The sequence below is a fragment of the Lacerta agilis genome, chromosome 14 (assembly GCF_009819535.1).
Source record: "Lacerta agilis isolate rLacAgi1 chromosome 14, rLacAgi1.pri, whole genome shotgun sequence".
Lineage (NCBI taxonomy): Eukaryota > Metazoa > Chordata > Lepidosauria > Squamata > Lacertidae > Lacerta > Lacerta agilis.
In genome coordinates this window covers 27,370,737-27,393,676 of record NC_046325.1, presented here as the reverse complement: position 1 = coordinate 27,393,676, position 22,940 = coordinate 27,370,737, and the positions used below count along the sequence as shown (strand labels likewise).

General features: G+C 46.5%; 1 protein-coding gene across 1 annotated transcript; it reads right to left on the bottom strand.

The window, feature by feature from the left end:
* Positions 1-4,030: 4,030 nt before the first annotated feature.
* CDC6 (cell division cycle 6) lies at positions 4,031-22,940 on the bottom strand. The gene is made up of 12 exons (XM_033170959.1): positions 22,851-22,940; positions 20,755-20,940; positions 19,340-19,600; positions 18,140-18,339; positions 16,692-16,867; positions 15,876-15,982; positions 14,692-14,831; positions 13,658-13,758; positions 10,182-10,246; positions 9,160-9,377; positions 8,045-8,185; positions 4,031-5,194 (listed from the first exon to the last, which is right to left on the bottom strand). The coding sequence occupies exons 2-12, from the start codon at positions 20,930-20,932 to the stop codon at positions 5,108-5,110; spliced, it is 1,674 nt and encodes a 557-aa protein (XP_033026850.1). The 5' UTR covers positions 20,933-20,940; positions 22,851-22,940; the 3' UTR covers positions 4,031-5,107.

Genomic DNA, 22,940 nt, shown 5'->3' with positions numbered 1-22,940 from the left:
TCTCTCATCCTCTTATAAATAGGTGGCTTACAAAAACAGCACACACCTTTTGCCAGCAACAGAGTGTTAAGACTCTATAGTGCAGGGGTAACCAATACGCTGCCCTCCGGGTGTTCCTGAACTCCCACCAGCCGCTGCCCAACATGGGAGCTGTAGTCCAACTAAACAGGAAGGCACCTAGTTGGCCATCACAGATACACAGATAATATAACGCAAGCCTGAACACACCCCAAAATCATTGGATTCAAAAGTACAGGCATCCCCCTTCCCCATTTACGCGTGTTCAATATGTGCATGACTGCACACACGTGCATCGCGCCAAACACGGAAGTGACCCCAAAACATCATGGAACAGGGCGGAACCAGGTGTTTGCAGGCTTCTCCAATGGTGTTTCGAATATACACAATTTCACTGACGTGCATGTAACTCTCGCTTAAGTGGGAAGGTTGCCTGTACAAAATTTGTAAGTCGTGGGCAGGTGGAGGAAGGGGGAAAGGTATTCACTGGGTGCTAAAAATACCACAAATGTAATGCCTAGCACGTCTCTCTTTGGGGAGCGTGCACCACAGACTTGCCAAACCTTGGCCCCGCTAGTTGTTTTGGCCTACAACTCCCATCAGTCTAGCTAGTCTAGCCAATGGTCTGGGCTGAAGGGAGTTGCAGTCCAATATTGGGAAGGCACCAGCTTGGGGAAGGCTGTCCGACCATAACCAGGGTGCCACTACTGAGAAGAACCTTTCCTCAGGAGACCTCACGTGGTGGAGATGGAAGGGCCACTGATTTCAGGGTCTGAGGATATACAAGAGGGAAGTGATTCTTCAGGTAAACCTGTTTTCAAACTCTTTAGTATACTGGAGACAGAGACCAACACTTTGAATCAGGAGTGGAAGCCAATGCAGATGCTAATGGCCTAATATGATCAAATCACCCAGAGCCCATTAAACAGTCTTGCTAATTCTGGACAAACAGAAGCTTTCAAAGGCAGCCTGACAAAGTAACACATTGTAGTCAAGTGACCACAGCATGGATAACCCAAGCAGGGCTGTATCCAGCAGGTACAATCCATCAGCAACTCCAATATATCCCGTAGTTAATGGTGAACACCTAAAGCACTGATTAGCTGCCCTTTAACCTCCTTGTCCTACTCACAGGAAGGGTAATAAATGATAAGGCAGCATCTCTCCCTTCTTCCAAGTCTCCACGCATGCCTTTGAGTAGGCTGCAGAATCTCATGTAAATTACGGGTTGGGAGCAAATAATTGGGCGATGGGCATTTATTCTGGATTAAGGCAGAACAGGAGGGCTTGACCTTGCATGAACGACACAGCACACACAGCAGCAGCTGTAAACCAAGGTAGCAGGAATTCAGAGCAACCTCATTTCTGTCCGCTGCCTTCCGACAAGGGGGGACACCGAGTGGCTCCAAACTTTACACTTGGATTTCCGAGCCTACAGCCAGAGGCATGTCTGAGCCACGGATTCCTTTTTCGCTGCTTCATTACCGGGGAAGATGGGGGCCTGAGAAGACCAACGGCCTGCTCATTAGAAACTGCTGATGAGGCTGTTCTTGAGGCTGTGTGGGAACCGGCTGAGAGATCAAAGCAAGCTGATGTGATTCAGAACCCAATTAAGGGCTTTGGATGCGCGGGGGGGGGGGAGGGGTGGAGAGGGAGAGAGATGAAGATCCCACTTGCTACCTTGTTCCCATAAAACATGCAGAAAGTGGACAGAAGCAAGACCACCCCGTCCAGGGTTTGCGGGAAAGGCCTGCTTAGGTTTCCACTGCTATTAATTTTCCAGGGAGATTTCTGTCTCTTGATGTGGGCAGACATGCTGCAACAGAGTTGGGAGTTTCAATGTTTTCCATGAAAGGTTAATCAAATGTATGGTGAATTCATGCAAATGCCTCGAGAGTAAAGAGCCAAGCACACACAAAAATCCAGATTCTTCTCTAAGTGACATTTTCCTTTCCCCATGTTTATTTACCTATTTAATTTATATACAGGGTAGCTGCTCCCTAGCAGAAGTACTTAGGAAGCCAGTGTGGTATAGTGGCGAGTGTCAGACTAGGACCTGGGAAATCCGGGTTCAAATCCCCACTCAAGTCATGAAGCTCACTGGGTGACTTTGGGCCAGTCACTGCCTCTTAGTGTAACCTACCTCACAGGGTCATTGTAGGGATTAACTGAGGAGTGTGTGTGTGTGTACGAACCATACACTCTTTGGAGGAAAAGGTGGGATATAAATGCAATGAATAAGCTCTCCTGCTAACCTGTTTAAGAATGCTGGAGAGGCTAGCCAGATGGAGATGTCAGTCACCAACCTGGCATCCAGAGGTGGTCGCAATTGGACCCGCACCAGTTGCAAAATGAGCCTGGCTAATTTCAAACAATGGCTGTGTGCTAAAGTATCTTGCAGAAAAAACACGTCCCGTCCCCCCCGCCCCAGAGCAAAAACATTTGAACATGTCCCGAGAAGTCACTCGAAAATTAAGTCTCTCCCAGAAAGTGGGCCTTCACTGTACCTATGTGCTCCTCTCCCCTAGCTAACACTCCTTTGCCAACATTTATTCAAGTCTTTGGGGGCACTTTTCACATATCTTTTTCCTATCCACTCCCAACCCCATAGACTGAAAACATGAATTCCAGATGGAGAAAACATCACGTTGTTTATCTGCCGACTCTCCCCTCCCCGCTTTCTTTTTCACTCAAAATACATACAGCCCTGGGGTGGAGAATAGATGCCCATGCTGCACGAAGCGCTGTCTCGCTTTCAAGGTCCTGGTAGCTAGCAAAATATGATTTAAAATGCAGCTGCCCATCTGTTCTCAATCCTTCCCAAAGCCTGCTTTCTATTAGCAGTGAATGCTCTAGGCCTTTAACTCTTTGAAAGCTGGCTTGCCATGGTGCACGGTCTTGCTTTACTAACAATGTTAGGAGCCCAAAGTCTCGGTGTGGTTCCCTAGGCCCTATGGAGGACAGCACAGCTATTAAAACTGGAAGGGGAAGAAAACTGGGAATCTCGCAGGTTAGCAATACTGAACTTTGGTGGCAATGGGCCTGAGCAGTTTATTCCAGAGGGTATTGCAAAGGGTTAACCACCTAAGGGTTAGACTAGGAGACAGAGCCACAAAATCCCACTCCCCCCCCCTCTTTTTTTATTACTGGGCTGGTTTCTCTTAACACTGTCACGGATTTTTAACACCCGATGCCATTGTGGTTTACAGGAGCCAGCCATCAGGGCTGCAGATGGGTCAAGTCAACCCACTCTGCTGTGTTTGAACAAGCAAGTTGCCAAAGCCACTCTGACTTGCCAAAAAAAAACAAAAAAAAAATGCATGTAGTATGTCTCCCGGCTTCTGCCACTCAGCTGTAAGCGAAGTTCCGCAAACTAGGGTACCAGGCAGCATGGAAACTTAGGGGGCAATATGGATAAAATTGAAGGTCCTTGGCAGTACCTGGGCTAACTAGAATATTTGCAAAGGGGTGAATGCTCCTAATATTTTGTATCACACACACACACACACACACACACTTTAAAGTCAGACAGAACCAACTGCAACAGATGCTGAATGCAAGCACAAATCTGGAAGACATCGGCAGCATACAGAATACGTAAAGGCACTTACTTGCAAGTACATTGTGACGTGACATTCAAGGCGACACATGACAAGAGCCTAGTGAGCACTAAACCACAATCCACAGGGCTTGTTGCATTTCTAGATGAATGCCAATGTAGAATTACCACCCCGAAATGTGCACGCTTGTGTATAGGAAATCTTGAGCGGTTGCTGCTTGAAGATACTTGAAACATAATCGCAGCCCTGCTCTAACGGACAAGAGATTAACACTGGGTGCTCCCTCACTTACGAAGCCGCCACTGGGGAAAGCAACGCACCACACGACACGAAGGATGCAACTTAGGAATCCCATGCAAGGGAATCTGCGCCACCTCGTTGCCTAAAGGAACCAACACACAAAGTGGTGAATCTGAGCCCCGACTAAACAAAACGCACACGCCACTCATCAAAACCATAATCAGGACTGTTTTAATCTATAAAATTTTTAAAAAGCAATGGGAATATACTCCATCTGTTTTTTAAAAAAACAAACAAACATCTGGTTGTAAATATACATTTCAGTACATCTCAAATACTATAAACTCATGGGGTGGGGTGGGAAAGAGACATTCTGAAATTTCCCTCACCAGGGCTGCAAGCCACTCAAAGAGGGAGGGGAGCAGTGTGCAAACCCAAGCCAGCATTTCATGTTAACTGTAAGAATTTTGAGTTCCACACAAAGGCATCAAACTAAGCAGCCGGCGGTTCGCAGAAGTGGCTCAGAAACGAAACAGACCAGCTCTTTGCCCCAGGCCGCAACCAGTTCCAGCTCTAAGGCTGCATCCACAGTTCATAAACGTTAAGACGCTTGGAGACTTCAGGTTTGTGTGCCTCGCTCTCTCTCTCTCTCGCTAAGCCCCACTGCAGCTCCTGAGATGCTAAGCCTCAGCATGACTGACATCTGCTTCGCGGAAACAGCCTTGACTTCAAAGGAGCCTGCGAGAGAAGCTGCTGCCTCCTTATTTCCTCCTGTGACGTTAATGGTTTTTGTTTCTGGCAAATGGGCTCTCTTGCTGACAGCCTTCATCCTCTTTCATCTTGGGTGCTTAAGACAGGCAGACGCCCCAGGAGTGACACAAGCAGCCCCAGTACGTGTGCAGGTGGAGGGCTGGGGGGGGGGGAGAATGTTAACACCATTGGCGTGCGTTTCTCCCTCTGGGATTCATAAAAAGAAAACGGGAAGTGCAGGAAAGGGGAGATACCTAGGCGAAGGGTGGAAGTCCAGCTCCTAAAAATTAACTGAGCCAGCTCCATTCCACCCACTGCTTAGGATACCTTGCAGTTTAAAAAAAAAACACCCATTGGAAATATAGACAGGTCATCTTTATAACACTGATTCTGCTGGGGCCGAAGGGGGTGGGGGGGAGCAGTAGGGATAATCATAATCGTCCAACCACTGATATGCCTCATGAAATGTTTCCGGCAAGAAGTTACGGTCCATTAGTTAGGAACATTCTGCGCAAGAAAGGAGGTGAGAGCAAGAACTTTTAAATCCCCTCGGCCAAGATGCTTCCAACCAAAACTCCATCCTTGAGGGCATGTTCCACGTCCTTCTCTTCTATCTTCAGGAAGACCTGGGAAGAAAAGGATTTGTCAGGCTGGAAACTGGTGGTGAGCATCCATCGTTGCAAAAAGCACGGCCTCTAGAGGAGGCCACTCCTTGTAGGACGCTGGAAATCACTAGGCCTCCGTAATGGGAAGATGAGGAGAGAGAATACAGGCACATCTGCTATACACAATGCCATCCAAACAGCTCCGCTTCCACCCAGTGCCCGAAGCCCGCATTACAACGGCAGCAAAATCGTATGGTGACTCTTGCAGAATTTCACAACCTGTCATGGGATTCCCCCACTGCCAATTCCCAAGGTCATAGAATCATAGGATTTGGAAGGGACACCCAAGAGGCCATCTAGTCCAAACCCCTGCAAGGCAAGAATCTCAACACACAGCCTGCCATCCAATCAGAAAGCATACCAGGCCCTGCTTAGCTTTGCAAATGTGCTAGCAGTTCTATTGCTGCGCCACTAGATGGAAGGTGGAACATTTGTGGGCAGAGGGAGGAGGCCCAAAACCATCAGGTGCAACGGGTGCCTTGTATCTTTATACTTCCTTCATCCAGCACTTCCTTCCTTCCTCAAGCTGCAGAACAAACCAATTTTGGCCATCAAACAAAATTCAACCATCACAGTTTCTTCTCTTGACAGCTCCTTGCTCCACAGAAGGATTCCCATTGTTTGCATAGATAATATGCCATCCTGCGGCAGGCATCCCCCACCCTTTTGAAACTTACTTAGCTCAGGGCTAAGGTTTGGGGGGGAACGACAGGATAGCAGGGGGACCTCCATTATCTCCGTGCAGCAGAGCCAATGGCGCCATGACAGTCCCAAAAGTGCCCTGTGATGCTCCTGAGTCTTTTCACAGCTGCACTGGTGGTGGCAGATCAACTGATGTCACGGACTGGTTGGACTCAAAGGAGTGGTGGGAGGAACCCATCTGGGGATCCCCCAAGGGAAGAAAACTCAGAGCACGAGGAGTGACGGTGGGACAATGCTGAGTGGTCAGAGGGAAGAGGAGGTTTCAGAAGGTGAAGGGACAACAGGGCTTAGAGAGCAGGAAGTGTCTGTGCAGAGAGAAGTCCAGAATCAGAGGCAGAAGCTGAAGCAGGAGAGGAGAGAGGCCAAGAGGCAGAGGCGAGTCAGGCTTGTGAAGAGGCATGGGTGTCTCTCCCACCTGCTGCAACAAGCTCCCCACCACCACCCTGAACCAGGAGAGGCATGAAGTGGGGAGTCTCTGATTGCTTGGAAAAAACTCTGGAGAGAAGGAGACATTGCTGGCTGTAGGGAGGCATGGACCTTTAGTCTTGGCACCTGCTGTGCTCATTAGGCCGGACACTCCTGTGCAGATCCTGTCTTGCTAATAAAGTTATCTCCAGCTTACTCGGTGCGGAATTCTGCTGGCTCGCTCCTGTCAACTGACCTGGCAAGGAACCTCTGGGTTTTGCGCTTCTGCTCCACTTTGGGTATACAAGAATGCTGACATTGAATTCTCCATTACTTCTACACTTCTCCCTCCTAAAGAAGGGTGCAGCCTCTTTCGTCAGACTGACAGGAGGGGCTGGGCACTGTGGCAGCTCTCCCACAGGGCTAAAACAAAGGAGAGCAAGAAAGATGTGGCAGCTCTCCCACCAACAGAGCTAAGGCAGGCCGAGGAGGGAGAGACAGATGCATCCAAGGAAGCCAGCAGCGAATTTTCAGGCATCAAAGCAGCCTGGCACCCATAGTTTTCCATAGGAGGCTGGGACCATGAACCACTGGGGCAAATCATCACTGCTCAGCGTTATTTCTTCCACTATACTGGAGTGGTGGAATTAACATGTTTCCAGTGACTGTGCTGAGGACCAATGAAATAAGGAAACGCTGCACAATGAGTCCTTAGGGAGAGAGTATATTCTTAATCTAAATCAGTGTTTCCCAAACTTGGGTCTCCAGCTGTTTTTGGACTACAGTTCCTATCATCCCTGACCACTGGTCCTGCTAGCTAGGGATGATGGGAGTTGTAGTCCAAAAACAGCTGGAGACTGATCTAAATAAATAAATGTAAAACCACTTTAAAAGGCAGGGGGCTAATTCCAATGCCATGCATTTCCATGGCAAAGCACACACCCCTTTCTCAAAGGTTTATTGTAATTTGCTGAGGGACACAAAAATTTTCGGATCTCAACAAACAATTTAATTATTATTATTATTATTATTATTATTATTATTATTATTATTATTATTAATATCCCGCCCATCTGGCTGGGTTTCCCCAGCCACTCTGGGCGGCTTCCAACAGAATGTTAAAATACAATAAACTATTAAACATTAAAAGCTTCCCTAAACAGGGCTCTCAGCCCCACTCATCTCACAGAGCGTTTGTTGTGGGGGAGGAAGGGAAAGGAGAATGTTAGCCACTTTGAGACTCCTTCGGGTAGTGATAAAGTGGGATATCAAAGCCAAACTCTTCTTCTTCTTTGGTAGGGTTGTCCTATGTCCAGGTTTTTGTTCTTTGGAATATGCCAGCCCTAACCTTGCCAGTGCAGCCAGGCAACAAACTCTTCCCACAGTTCCTGGAAGTTGCCATATTTAGTTCTGATGTTTACTAGCAAACCACCCCATCAAATATATTCAGCAGCCCCATATGGAATGGGACTATTGGATTCACCTACCATAGTACAGTCCTTTCTGAGTGTTGGCGGCTCTCTCCTTGCATTGGGATTCTTTTAGTTAGAGATGCTGAGATTGAACATGGCTCCTTCAGCATGCAGAGCACGTGTTCCACCACCAGATTATGGCCCTTTCTGAGAGGTGAAGGGGACCTTGGATACTGTCCTCCCCACCCCTGCTGGAGTTCAAGCCATAGCAAAAGTAGGTCTGCAGTAGTACCTTAGTCAGACGTGCTTCTTTAGTCTTCTTCAACCCCACAATGCCTCTGGATTCCAGGAGAGCCGAAAGCGACAGGCATTCTGATTGGCCAACAGCTCCTACTTTCTGCTTGCGGCAAACCTTGCTGTAGGCCTCATGCAGCTAGGAGGAAATGCCATTGAAAAAACACAGCGTTTTTGAGTAGAGGAAACAGAAAAGTGTGCATAATGTAACTTGCTCTCTATAGCCCAAGTGCCCCGGGCTAGCTAGATCCCTCTTTGTGGCTTCTAACTGAACAATAGGTCTGCTGTTCATGTCCCGCACAGCCCAGCCAAAATTGCTGGCAAAGCAACACACAAGTGCTGCTCCACACCTCTGGCATATGAGCGCTGCTGCTACAACCCAGACTTCCACAGCAAGTGGAGGGGGCAGACCATAGAGCTGGAAGGGACCCCCGAGGACCAACCCCCTGCAATGCAGGAATATGCAGCTGTCCCGTACAGGTATCAAACCTGCAACCATGGTGTTATCAGCACCACGCTCTAACCGAGTGAGCTATTCAGACTGACTTGATGGTGGAGAGACACAAAACCCTTCCACCCCACAGTAGTTTAGGATGGGCAGAAAAATACTCAAAAGACAAGACAGAAGTTCTTAGGGTGCAATGCATGTAGCCTATGCTGCACCAAACACTACTAAAAGACATTCCAAGCCGTCATCTTCCACTCTGTTCATACATAAAACTTACTTCTGTAAGCAAACAGTTCTCATTAACTCCCATGGCCTTAAAAAACAAACAAACAAAAAACAAGGACGGGAGATGTAAGAGGAGAGGAAGAGAGAGGCAGATGGAGCCAATTCCCTTGAAGGTTTTTTGGGGGGGGACGGGGACGACTCTAGTTCTTTGTGTACTGCACGTCCCGCATAAACAGCCAAACATTTTTAAGTGGGTCCATGGTAGGACTCAGAGAAACTACTTGTGCACATCTTCCTTTGTTCTCCTGAGGACTCTGGTTTTAAGAGACAAACTCTTGTGCTGCTATGCAAAGCAAAGCCCCCTGCCAAGTAAGAGCAACACAATACACTAGCAGGGGCAATTTGAAGGGGGTGGGGGTAGAAAGAATCTGCACACTCACCTTTCCTAGTGTCACCTCTTTGGTTTTCTGTTGCCTGGTTAAGAGCAGCAAAGAACAGACCAAGATTTTCTGCTGCAAGGGAAAGGTATTGGCCTCGCCACGGCCTGCACCTGCGGCCAAACGGTCACCGTACACATCAGAGATCACCTGGGATATGTGGGCCAGTCCCACCCGCTGGGGTACTGCTGAGTCTGTGGCTGGCTTAGAAGAGGATTTGCCTGAGGACAGGAGAAATCAGAAAGAAGACAGTGAGCAGCTGAATGGAGAGTAAGGCAGGTAGAGCTCAATGGGAGGATCCTGGCGTGGGTTGTATCTTCAAAAGGCAAAGCTTCATTCCCATACGATTATTGTAATGTATGCACTCTTGTTGTGTTTATATGCTGCCTTCTGGCCAAAGAGCTCAAAGTGACATAGCTAGAGTTCCCAGGCAGTCTCATACTCAGGAAATGACCAGACCCAGACCAACTCGCCTAGCACAGACTTTAAAACAGTGTCTCTGCTCTGCATCCTGCCCATTCTGAAGCAGAAGTAACAGAGGTCCGCACCATTTATACATTACAGCAAATGAGAAAAAGATGAGGCAAGGTGGACCCAAAGCTATTGCAACACTACACATTCAGAGTACGATGTCCCTAAGCTGCACAGATTTTCAGTTCATTTTGTGAGATGCTTTGAAAACCAAAACCGCTCGTTTTGCCGCTCCCTGGACGTATTAGTAGCTTCACACCTGCATTTGCACTGCTCGAGTTACACTTAAAGCCAGTGCAGGAAAGACAAGGAGCAGGTGTTCGCCTCCCTCTGCATGGCTGACTGCTGGAAGGGAGAACATTTTTCCCGTACCAGCCAGCTGCATGTTCCTCTCTGTCTCCCTTCACCCCCCACATCCCTCAGCAAGGCCTGAACAAGTCCCCGGGAAGAAACGCTACCAACTAGGGTCAGGAAAGCATTTAATGAAACATGACAGCACTGCACAGCAGCCTAGGACCTGCTCAGGGGGAAGAGTGGGGAGGAAAGCTACTTACAGGCAGGCAGCAGTTTAAGCACAGTTTGACTCTTCACATCTGACTCCACAATTTCAATGGCCCTCCTAAGGACGAGAGTAACATTTCAGACAAAGGCATTAGTTCCCTGCTAATGCTTTTTATCAATCCTCGACACAGGGCTACTCCAGATATTCTCATTAGGTTCTCCACTGAAAGACCAGTTCCATTGGGCTCTCCATCCCTCAGCTCTCATCTAGTCCCCTTGAACCGATGGATGGAAGACAGGGCAGCATTCGCAACATATGAACGGACTGCTTATAGACGCAGGTTTGTCTGGACAAATATATTGATACTTGGAACGAGGTTATACAGAATATAGTAGGTACAATATTGAATATATATGACATAGCACTTTTTCCACTTTATTTTGTACGGCTGGGGGAAAAAAAAACCTTTTAAATATTATTAATAATGGTAATAGTAATGATAGTAATAATCTTCTCCCATCTGGCAGCAGATATTCCAGCAGGCTGCAACAGTGGGAGGCATGGGTAGCAGAGCCCATTGCAGGGGCAGCTAAACCTGTGGTCCTCCAGAGCTTCCTGATCACTATACCACCCATCATCCCTGACCACTGACCAGGCTGACGAGGGTTGCTGGGAGTTGGAGTTCCATGACAAGTGGAGCATATGACAAGCCAACCTCCCCTGGCCCATTCCAGCAGCTCCGTTAGGCTCCTCCCGTTTCCATTCTGGTGGCTCATTTGTAAGAAACTAGCATTTTAAGGGCTGGCGCTTGAGCTTCCTTATTTTGTCCCGCTTCCCCATCCCTTTACAGCTATGGAGGTAGGGAGCAAATGGTTCAATTAAGCTGATCTTCAAAAGCAGTTGCCCTAAAAGATTGAGAGGGGAAAGAAGAGAGGAGACTGTGCCTGGATGCAGCCGGTTATGGGTCCTGACCCATCAACGAAAATCAACAGTCTAGAAGGACTGTATTTCTAGGCTTTTGGCTGTTGTCACAACAATGTACCAAACCAGCCCGTAATTTTATCATAGCATGTGGCTGTTCTGTCTTTCTCACCCCAATCCTACTCTTAAAGCAGTGTTGAAAAGTCACAAGAGGGAAAACCATGCAAGCAACCCCCCCACCCCCCACCCCATGGGAGACCTGGAGTGGCACATCCATGGCCCATTAATGGGAGCTCATTACAATCTTGCCTCTTAATGAGACTAACGCTCTATTTGTTGTAGTGGAAGCGTTGCTGGAGGCAGCTCTCAACCCGAAGTCCCAGTGCCAACCACTGTCTAATTTGGGCACCCCACGGGTGGTGCGGAGCACGGCTAAATCTCTGTTTAAGTTGACAAATACTCAAATCAAACTAAGCTAAAACAAAACTTAGCCCAAACTAAAGATGTTTGGACATATACCCTAACTAGGGTTGCCATATTCCCAACATTTTTTTTAAGGTCAAAGTTGCTGAACTTTTTTGGGAAATCTTTTTGGGGATTTTTTGTTGGTTGTTTTCTTTTTTTAAGGGTACCCGCTTTGCCATACGTCAAAGGGAAGTGGGGGGGGGCAAAGGCGATGATCCAGACAAATTAAACTCTTCTAGTTTTCATTTATTTTAGGGAAAGAGAATATATTTAATGCTCCCATTAAATTCAATGGGCTCTTAACATTGGCTAAATGCTCCCCTGGAATCTGTTGTTTGATAGGTTTTGTATCAACTTTAATGAATTTATGTATTTCTCCTACTGGTTTTCAGTATTTTACAATATTATTCAGGGGCAAAATTTGATTTTGATTTTTTTAAAAAAAGAAATGTAATTTATTTTAGGAAGTTTGTACATCCAAACTACTTTGTGTCGATAGTTATGACCTATGGCCAAGTCAAAATGAAATTAAAATCTGCCAGAGACAAAGCTTTTATAAGAACCCCAGCAATGGAAACAACATATCAACAGACCAAATTATAAATGTATGGAAGGATTATCTGCCTCTTACAAGAATGCGAAGGTGGGGATCTAACAGGGCTACCTTCAGATGTCTTCAGAAAGTTGTATAATTGTTTATCTCCTTGACATCTGATAGGAGGGCATTCCACAGGGTGGGTGCCATTACCGAAAAGACCCTCTGAGCTGGACCTCAGTGACCGGGCTGAACGATGGGGGTAGAGACGCTCCCTCAGGTATACAGGGCCGAGGCCGTTTAGCGCTTTAAAGGTCAGCACTAACACTTTTGAATTGTGCTCGGAAATGTACTGGGAGCCATGCAGATCTTTTAGGACTGGTGTTATACGGTCCCGGCAGCCACTCCCAGTCATTGGTCTGCCAGCTGCATTCTGGATTAGTTGTAGTTATCAACAAATGGAAAGAAAGGGGAGCACCATAAAGTGAAAGACACACACAGGCAGCCACAAAACCTCAACTGTGCTCAGAATATAAAAATATTCTATCTTCTGAGCACGGTTCAGGCAAGCAGCAGCTTCCCCTTATGTTCCTTGGTTGGTATTTCTCTGTATCTGTCTCTCTCTATCTCTATCTCTATCTCTAGCTCTCTCTCTCTCTCTCTCACACACACACACACACACACACACACCTGTCTGCTCTGCTGCAGATGCTAAGGAAACTGTTACTTGCAAAATTGACAGGTCCATTTGGATATGACAGAGAGAGCAAGAGGAAGTGGTAAGTAATGGCTGCATACTGCAGTCCTGGCCACGATACTATGTGGTCCCCGACCCTTCTCTTAACCGTGGCTTGTAAGTTCCAAGTTGCAAACTTGACGTTTCCTGCACCGGGCATCTTGTATGTTGGACCCAAGAAAGACGGCCGCTGTTTCCTCCCAAATGGGCTGATGAGCCAACCTCTGAGGTCTGGCAGGGAGGTTCCTACCACGGTCTCGTTTCCTTTCCAAACCTATGAGCAGCTAAACTGTATTCCACACACATACGAGAAATATCTGTGTCAACGCCCCTGAAAAGTAACAGCCGCGCCCTTCCTTCTGCCAGGGGGTCACCTCCATCACCAGCCTGTGCTGAGGTACATGTTTTTATACCCCCCCAAAAAATTGTTGAGTCAAACAGAGGAAGAGGCGGCCACCAAGCAAATACCTGGCCAAGGTCAAGGAAGGCAGGAAGCAACTCCCGTAAAGCCAACTTGCAAGGGAAAAAGGAAGTACTTCTAAGCACCATAAAGATGTCTGCTTGAGAACTGTTAATGAGAGCCTTTTGCAATCCAAATGTAATTAACCAATCTATAATCGCAGCAGGGAGGACCAATTCCTCTCACCCTTCATAGGTAATGGGCTGTGAACGTTTCCAGACATTAACACAGTCAGGAACAGGAAGCACCCTCCCCTCTCACCACAAAGGCATGAGGGCTCCCTCCCTCCCTCCCTCTCTCCCCTCTACACCTCCCAGGCAGGGGGACCGAACAGCATAATGAAGCTTTAAATCACATCCCACATGCGCTGTAATTAGCTCGGGTTTTTTAAGAGTGCTATATATTCTTCACCTGCAGATGTCCAGAGCTTTGCGCGCATCCCCAGAGACAGCAGAGACTTTCCGAGCACAAAACTGGATGGCAGCGTGGTCCAGCACCTGCTCCCCTGACACCTAAGGGACAGGGAGAAGGAAACAGGAGCTGCAAGAGCAATCTTGGAAGCTCACATTTTCCTGGATTCAGTAAGAAAATATCAAAAGGGTTTTGGGGGGCATGTGTAAAGGCAGCTCCTTTGTAACAGCCCAAGAGCTCTTGTTTTGTCCAACTCAACAGTCCTTAATCCCCCCTCCCGACTTCCGACCTTATTTGTTGCCACCAGGAAGTGGCATAGAGACGTGGAGAGCAAAGGGCTTAGCAAGGAACAAGGCAGGCTAGGACTGATTTATCAGCATGCTGCAACCAAGGCTGCTGAGTGGAGCTCCTGGATGTGCACGTATTGCACCAAAACTGAGGGAATTTAATTGGCTGCCGATCTGCTACCAGGCCACGTTCAAGGTCATCATCCATCAGTTGGTTTCAGATGCCTTGTAAATACACTGTAACTTTTTGCCCAGGCTTTCCCTGATCCACAGGTTTGGACCCTCATTACTGAATTGTCATTTTTATCTTAAAAAACCCCCCACTGTTTCACTCTTTTATATTCTGCAACTCTGTTTACGGCATACAGCATCTCATTTCCCCCAAATTAGTAGCATTCTATGCCTTCCTTCACTTTACAAAGTAGCCACTGCTCCTCGATCTCGCAAGAGGGAGAAAGTGGGCTGGTTCTCAAATGCAGGAAGCCTGGAAAGCGCCCCTAGTGCCAAGGCACAGGAGAGGTATATATTTTGCATGTTAAGATGATAACAAACTTAGCAGGGTTCCAGAGCAGAAGTGATTGTGCTTTCTGCCGGTCATTTAGGTGTATTTTGTATTCTCATTTTGTATTTTTCTGTTGCAAACCGCCCTGGGATCTTCGGATGAAAGGCAGAATACAAATTTTACAACAATAACAGCAACAACAACAACGGGACAGGAATTTTGGAACTCAGCTTCTGAGACCTTACCTGCTTAAGGCGTTCCTGGAGGATGCAGGCAAGCTGGTCTTTGTTGTACGGGGGAAAGTTTAGGAGCTGTGGCCTGCACTTGGGACGGGCTTGCAGGCGGGGCAGGATGCGATCTGTGAGGTCCAGAGCATTGGCTATCCCTACCAATGAGAGGAGACACTTAGAGGCCTTGGGGACACCCAATTTCTATCCTTCCATGCCTTTCTATCCTTCTTACCCCATAGCTTCCCACTCGTATAGCTTTGCCTCCGAAAGAAGATCACACAACAAAAACAAGAATTCACATACAGCTTGAAGTGTTCACCTAGAATGCTGACCTTGCACCCGCTGTCTGAAATACAACTCCTCATACCTTCGCTCTGCATTTGAGGGACCACAGACTCACAAAATAAGTCCACAAAAGGACCTTATATTCCATCAGCGCCTAGCCAATGAATATGACGGAGAACAGTAGAGCTCATATAGAAGCTTAAGTATGAGCAACTTTCTTGTGGCATGCTGCGATAAACTTGCATGTTCCATTAAGCCGCCTGGAGCTCCTGGGCTTCAGGCAATTGCTCAGCCCTTGGTCTGTATCCCATAGGCTGGGTCAGTGGAAGGCTGGTGGGTGGTCCTGCATTTTGTACGGGGAACTCGCCCAGGTGGCTTTCCAGTCTCCCTTCAGATGTTCTATTTCTGTCAAAGGGTGCATTGAACTGATTAACGAACAACTCATTCCTCTACTAAAGGGAGTGAGGTAGACAGCGGCGTACAACCCTACTGGAGCAAGTGCCTGATCTGGTTTGGGGAGGCCTTCAGGCCCAATGTCCTCAGCAGGTCCACACGCTCCTCCCTCTGCCTTCACTGGCCTTGTTGCCTTCAACATGCCATATTCATATAGCAAAGATGGGTCCAGAATGCGTAAAATCCTTGCCTCTGACTAGTGGGTTCAGACAGGTGACTAGGAAGGTGGTGGCTTGCTATTGCTTTCCAGACACTTGTGTCTTCTGGGCCACAGAGAGAGGACAGGTGTACCAAGCAGTGAATGGGAGGGACAGAGGCAGGAGCGAGGGCACTGTGGCTGGCAGCGTGTGGGTGCTTCAAGATTTCCAACTGTGCCACCCACCCCACAATGCCAGTCCTGAAGTCATGCTCTCCTCTCCCCTGAAACATAGGATTGGGCGTTATTAACTCTTGACACTCACCGATGAGAATGAGCCGGGAGTTGGGGAGGGAAGGCCACTCAAACATCGTGTACAGCACATCCTGCCCTTTGCTGTCCAGCTGATCCATCTCATCTAACACAACCAAACTGTGAAGATGAAAGGCGTGAGCACGTGAACACCACCCCAGCAATGTGCTGCGGTAAGAACATCTTTTCTGCCACTGTCGCAGCATCCAAACACCCATCAAATGCTGGTAGCCCCATGGCATGCTTGGCACAGGACTGGAACTGCACCTCTCCTGCCAGATACTCTATGTTATTTAGGCAGGGTAGGATAAAATATTTCAAATTATAATCACTGGCTTCTTTTTTTAAAAAAGAAAAAGTAGTAAATGTTTCTAGCCCTGCAGAAGACTGAATTGATCTCTGACATTCTTAGGTCCAGAATCAAATTTACCATTATCCAAATGACTAAGTGTCCCCCCCCCCCCAGTCTGTTATCAAAACATGGGCTTTTAGATTGACACTACTAAACTCTCTCTGACAGCAAGGTTTATGGCTCAGCCACATATACTGCACCAAGTACACAGCAAAGAGAAAGTGCCCAGTATAATAGGTTTTAGATAATACAGCTGTTGAAGTACTAGAATGACCTTTCACACTAAACCCATGTTTCTCAAAACTTCATTAAGAGACTTAATGTGCCTTGCCACTCAAATGTGCCTTGCCACTCAAAACACAACAGTGACGTGCGGGTGCCTGTCCGATAGAGGTTATGGCTATCCTATGACAGACCTGCTCAAAACTGGCTAGTTTTAAGAATGCCCCCCTCCCACCACAAAGGGCTTATACTTACACCATGGGTGCACTTTCTGATGTCAACCGTTTCACCAGCCTTCTGTTAACGTCACCCCTGGCTGCTTTGTCTGCTCCAACCTGCCCCAATTGTGCAGCCATTGCTGGGAACACAGCCTGGGAGCTTCTCAGGGCCATGCAGTTTAGGACTATGGTCTGACACCCAGTGAGCTCCATCTGCCAGAGAGACAAAGGAGTGTTTTAGAGTAAATCGAACTTTGCAATAGAGTACAAATAGTGCAACACAGAGACAGCAATTCCACAGACCATCACTGAGCAGAAGTACCTGCAAGGAAACTGTGGAGGACAGGAAATTAAAGGAGACAACTTTCTTGTGCCTGGGGACCAATAATCCAGCATGCAGGATGGTCAAATACAGGTGAAACTCGAAAAATTAGAATATTGTGGAAAGGTTCATTTCTTTCAGTAATTCAACTTAAAAGGTGGAACTAATGTATGAGATAGACATGCAAAGTGAGATATGTCAAGTCTTTATTTGTTATTATTGTGATGATTATGGCGTACAGCTGATGAGAACCCCAAATTAACAATTTCAACTTTGGGGTTTTCATCAGCTGTACACCATAATCATCACAATTCTAACAAACAAAGGCTTGACATATCTCGCTTTGCATGTCATGAGTCTATCTCATATATTAAACTCCAGCAGCTAATGAAAACAATTGCTTACATAAATGGACTTTTCCACGATATTCTAATTTTTCAAGTTTCACCTGTATACTCTCTTAGGCAAAACTGCTAAGCTGCCCACACCAGGCACAAATTATAAGCATACCGCCCGGGAAAGGCAGGTCCTTGAAATCCATGTTCACATGTATCTTGTAGGGGCAAAATATTTTCAATTCAGGCAGCACACCAAAGCATTGTCTATGTCAACTGTAGCTTAAAACTCTCATCAGTTTGAGCATCCAAATGTTCAGCTAAGCTACGGTTTAGAGTTGCTTGTCTGCTTTCATTTCCCCACTTCTTCAGCGCTTCCTAAGTTCGCTCCTACTTTTGGAAACAAAGCAATGGTTGTCCCTATGGTTTGTCAATTCAGATACCACACCAAACTGTAGTTAGCACAAAACCAAGGTTCCAATACCCATCTTAAACCAGGGATATGATTTGCTGGCCAAATACAAACCACAGTAAAGCTTCCTTAACCTTGTTTTGGAATGTGAAAAGTGGAAGATATACAAGCAAAAAGTCTTTTATGGGAATTGGAGAGTGGTTGCAGGAAAAGGTTCTCACTGAGCTCTGAATTCACATAGTTCCCCCACACCTAATGGCATATGAGAGAATTCTGAAAGAAGAGTAGACCCAAAGCTGTATCATATAATGTTAAATGCCATTTGTCAGAGCTGGGCAGTGGTTCTCCCGGCAATATGTTTCATAGCAGAAGTCTGAAAGAGGACCAGTGTCCAAATTCAAATCCAGCAGTTTTACCTTCAAGTCCATCAGGGCCCTGTTGAGGCAGGCAGTTTTCCCAGTGCCTGGAGCTCCAGAGATATAAAGGCTTCCTGGGATCTCCCTAGAGACATGCTCTCTCAGGAATCTATGTAGAACACCTGCCTCTTTCTCCCTTGCATGCAGCTGGTCCGGAACAGCCGTGTGCAGGAGACTCTTTGCCTGCTGGTAACAGGTGCCTGTATAAACAAAATGAAGACAGGTTTAGAACAAAGAAAACACCTCAATATACAGTGGTGCCCCGCTAGACGAAAAAGTCTATGGGGCTGCCTCGCAAGACGAAAATTTTTCGTCTTTTTTTCCATCTAGCGAAAGCGCGGCTGTCACTGCCGCTTCGCTAGACGAAAATTTTCGCAGAACGAATTATTTTCGTCTAGCGGGGCACCACTGTACCTAACAAAAGCTATACAAATACCAATTGTATAACTCTCTTCTAACAGACACAACAGTAGACAAAAAACTTGAACTGGATTCAGGAAGAGGCCTATTACGATAAATGAAAGATTACTTTTACTGTCTCTTTTTAAAAGTTCCTTTTATCGAGCTGTTCTATTGCTGCAGCTAGCTGCAGTTGAAAGCAGATTGCTAGACTAAATAGACCCTTGCCTATCCAAGCAAGGCGAGTCTTGTACTGCTGTTTTGTACTACCGATGTATTGCTTTGCTTTTTTGAACACTGCCTGTAGTTGTTAAGATTGCCGACGTAAGAATCAAATACACATGTTCAAGAAGGGACGCCTTTCTAACATTAATGTTGCTAATAAAGCCTGAAATATTTTGACCAGAAATAAATGACTAAAATGAAAGGTACTATGTCAAGCCCCTCTGTGATCACAGCCAAACCACAAATGTCAATGGTTTATATTCCTTGGCTTCCCTCAAAGCATCCTAGGAACTGTAATTTTATGAGGTTGGTGAGAAATATTCCAACCCCCTCCAAGGAACCACAGCGGCTCTTGCCTGTGGGTAATGTAACAACTGAAAAAGTCTGAAAACCATTTTGAATTTATGACACAGCCATGCCTTAAGTTTTCTCATTTTGTGAGAATAACAGTGAACTAGCCTTGGATTCTTAGGCCTTAAGAGACTGAATTCTTTATAAACCCATTTTTTAAAAAACAGAGCGAACGCAGAAGATGTAGTACCCAGTTCTTCCACCATACTCGATGCTATTACATACCTTCTTGCTTAAAGAGACGAGTGCACACCAGTTCTTTCCTTGGGTGGCGATGCTGCTGTGAAGTGTTAGGGGTTTCTTGACCACCACGAAAGGGAGAGGGAACCAAATTGCTACCCTTAGTTGGAGATTTGGGGGTTGAACGCTCGCTGAAGAGTAAAGCCCGGCCCTTGGGAGAAGTGGGTGGAAAGCTATTCTCTTTTTTACCTTGCTTACTCGGGGAGCAAGGCAGCAACTGGGTGACATTGCAGAGATTGTCATCTCCTGTGGGAAACAAAGACACACCATGCCAAGTTTAGAAGAAAGCAGCAGCAGAAGAAAATACAGACAAGAACCCAGATGTAAAAGACAAGTTTGTCTGCCCTCTATTTTACCAGAGTTCATGTCTGCCATACAACATGATGTCTTTAAGATGCCTTTTGTTGTTTCATTTAAAGTTTCAGAGCTCTTATTATCATGGGCATCATTTAGGATAAGCACAAGCACAAGGCCTGTCAAATGCCCCCTTATTCAGAGGAACGTCGCTGTGCTCTGCCTGCTCCTTCCCTCTGGACCCTTTGCAATGTACACTTACTGCATCAACCCTACTTGTTCCGACTTTCTACTGCAAAAACTCCAAATGCTGGGTTCAGAATACAAATAACCACTTCAATCTTTGTAGATAAACCTGTCTGTAGGAATATTATTGAGCAGAGCAATTGTTTCAAGCACAGACTCTTCAGCAGCACACAAACAGGCCTACCCATTAATTACCTTTTATCTTTCAAGTTAACCTTCATGGGAAATAGACCAGATGCTTTGCAAGGAAAAAAAAGTCCCAATTCTACTCACTAACTAATTCTTGAGAGTCCCATGGACTGCAAGAATATCAAACCTATCCATTCTGAAGGAAATCAGCCCTGAGTGCTCACTTGAAGGACAGATCCTGAAGCTGAGGCTCCAGTACTTTGGCCACCTCATGAGAAGAGAAGACTCCCTGGAAAAGACCCTGATGTTGGGAAAGATGGAGGACACAAGGAGAAGGGAATGAGAGAGGATGAGATGGTTGGACAGTGTTCTCGAAGCTACCAACATGAATCTGACCAAACTGCGGGAGGCAGTGGAAGACAGAAGTGCCTGGCGTGCTCTGGTCCATGGGGTCACGAAGAGTCGGACACGACTGAACAACAACTCCAGGTAGGACCTGTCCAAAACCCTGCAGCCACTACCAGTCAGTGTTGACAATACTGAGATACATGGTCTGAAGCTGTATAAGGCAGCTTTTCCTGTGTTAACTTTGGTGTTCAATCTGAGAAAATCTTGGCATCACTTAGCAAAGTCCCATTCATTGGTTTAGTGCCAAGTGAAATGGCTGAGCAGGCTTTCTATATAAAAACGTGTTAGGATATTTTGGTTGGATGAAGAGAAAGGCAACTCACCAAGCCGTTTACGGGGGCTGAGAGGCAAGACCTGCTTCTGGGGTGAAACTGACAGTGGGGTTGTGTCCAGCTTTGAAGCCTCCTCATTCTCTAGAGGTTTGTGACATCTCCTAATCGATTTCCGCTTTGGGAATTTGATGGTGCTCTGGCTTTCAGACTGAGATCTGGTACAAGGCATGATGGACACTGGAGCCCAAAGAGAGCAAATGAAAGACATTTAAGTTAAGTATGCATGTGTGTGTGCGCGTACACACACACTTTTAAATTTCACAAATAGTCTATAACAGTTACAACTATGCTGTCCCCCAGCAATGCCTTTCCTCCTGCTAGGTGAACAACAAAATAAAGACCTGATTGGAACAGAATACTTTCCCCTCCTTATTAATTAAAAACAGCTTAAGTTTTACATTTGGGCTTAAGGTGCTAGGTTCCCATACTGGTCTATGAACCCACACCTCTCTTTTTAGCAAGTTATTCACTATCCCCAGATGCCGTTGCCCCTAATGATTAATCATGCTCAGCCCAGCACAAGCTCTTTATTTCCCAACCTTTGTTCACAACATGCCCCTCTCACCCATTCCTATACCTTGAAGGTAAGCTCAAGGTTAAACACTGACAACCGTCAAGGTGATAAAGCTACCCAGCACCTAACATAAAAATTGTTGGCTGAAATAGTTCCAAACCCAAATTCCTGCTGCATCCTCACTCTCTGTTCCAGGAGCAGAGGCATACTGTGTAAAAAATACTCACCCCAATCTGCCTCGTTTTACTCATTTTGTGGTATAGCTGTTGTTCTCTTTTCTTTTTATAGTGATAATTAAAAACAACCCTAATAATTATTTTGCTTTATCTGTTTTAAGTACTGTAACCTATGTTTTGAAATGGTTATTAATACTGCTATCTAAGTAATTTGAATCTGTACTGTTTTTTATGATGTGTGAGCCACCTAGTGCTTTATGCCCCCAAATGGTGGCCTATTAATAATTTTTGAAATATAATTAGTGCTCCTAATGTATTCCCTAAAAATAAAAATAAAAAACATCCCCAATGGATTAGACCAAAGATCCATCTAGTCTGGAACTCTTCTTCCAGTGACAGCCAGGTTCTGGACATCAGGCAAGCAGTATATAATGCCACTCCCTGTTTGTTTCTGTCTTCTGGCATACAAAGATGTACCAGCCCTGAACATGGACGTTCTGTCTGACTGACAGGACAAAAACACAAAACCTAGCAACACAGAACTTTATCTAATTCAGCAGAACTTTCTTATTGCTTTCCAATGCAACTCTGACACCCCTCCCCCAGAGGCTACCAAGCAGAGTTTTACAGGCTTCCAAGAAATGCTGAGGCTAGAATTACGAAACACCTACTGTGGGAGAGCTCCACAATGGAGTGAGGGAGGGTACAAACAGATAGGCTTATACACGACACATTTGTTCTAACTGTTTTAAGCAACCAGTTCTGGAACAAAGTTAGAAGATGGCGAGTAAGAAAAGCCCTTAGCATCCATTCCTTAAAAGGGCCTGGCAGTAAATTCTGATGCCAGAGTTGCCTGTTTTTCTCTACACTCTCCCTCCCGCCTTCCTTCCAGAATTATGATGGCCGTCTCCAAAAGCCACACTGAAGGACGAGGTGGCCCATGAGATCTGTGATCAGATCTCCCAACTTTTTATTACGGCGGCGGCGGGGGGGGGGGACCGGGGACCAGAAGGCTTTGAGTTTGAATGGGAGTGGAGATTCAGGGGAAATGTTTTAATATCCCCAACTCGCGCTTTACCGCTCTAAATGACTCTTCCACAAGAGCGAAAAGTGAGCCAGGTGGGTCTCACGCCCCTCAGAAGCACATTGAGCGGATCCTGCTCCTTGGCGAGCATGTCCTTAGGGCCGAAGCGCCAAAAAAAAAAAGCCATTGGAGCGGGACGCCTCACAGACGAACCCCCCTTTTTTCCTGCCCTTTCCATTAAAAAAAATTTACTTCATTGATAACAGCAGCAATAACTGCTTCGCCTCCCCTCGGCCCCCCGCGCAACCCACGAAGCCCCTCTCTGCTCCAAGCGTCTCCTTACAGCCGGAGCCTCTTTCGCGCGCCAACATACCGTCAACCCGAACCTGCGGAGCCAAAGGGGCGCGAAGTTTCTTCTCGCAACCAACCCGCTTGACTAAATGAAGGGACTCCGCCTGCCCGC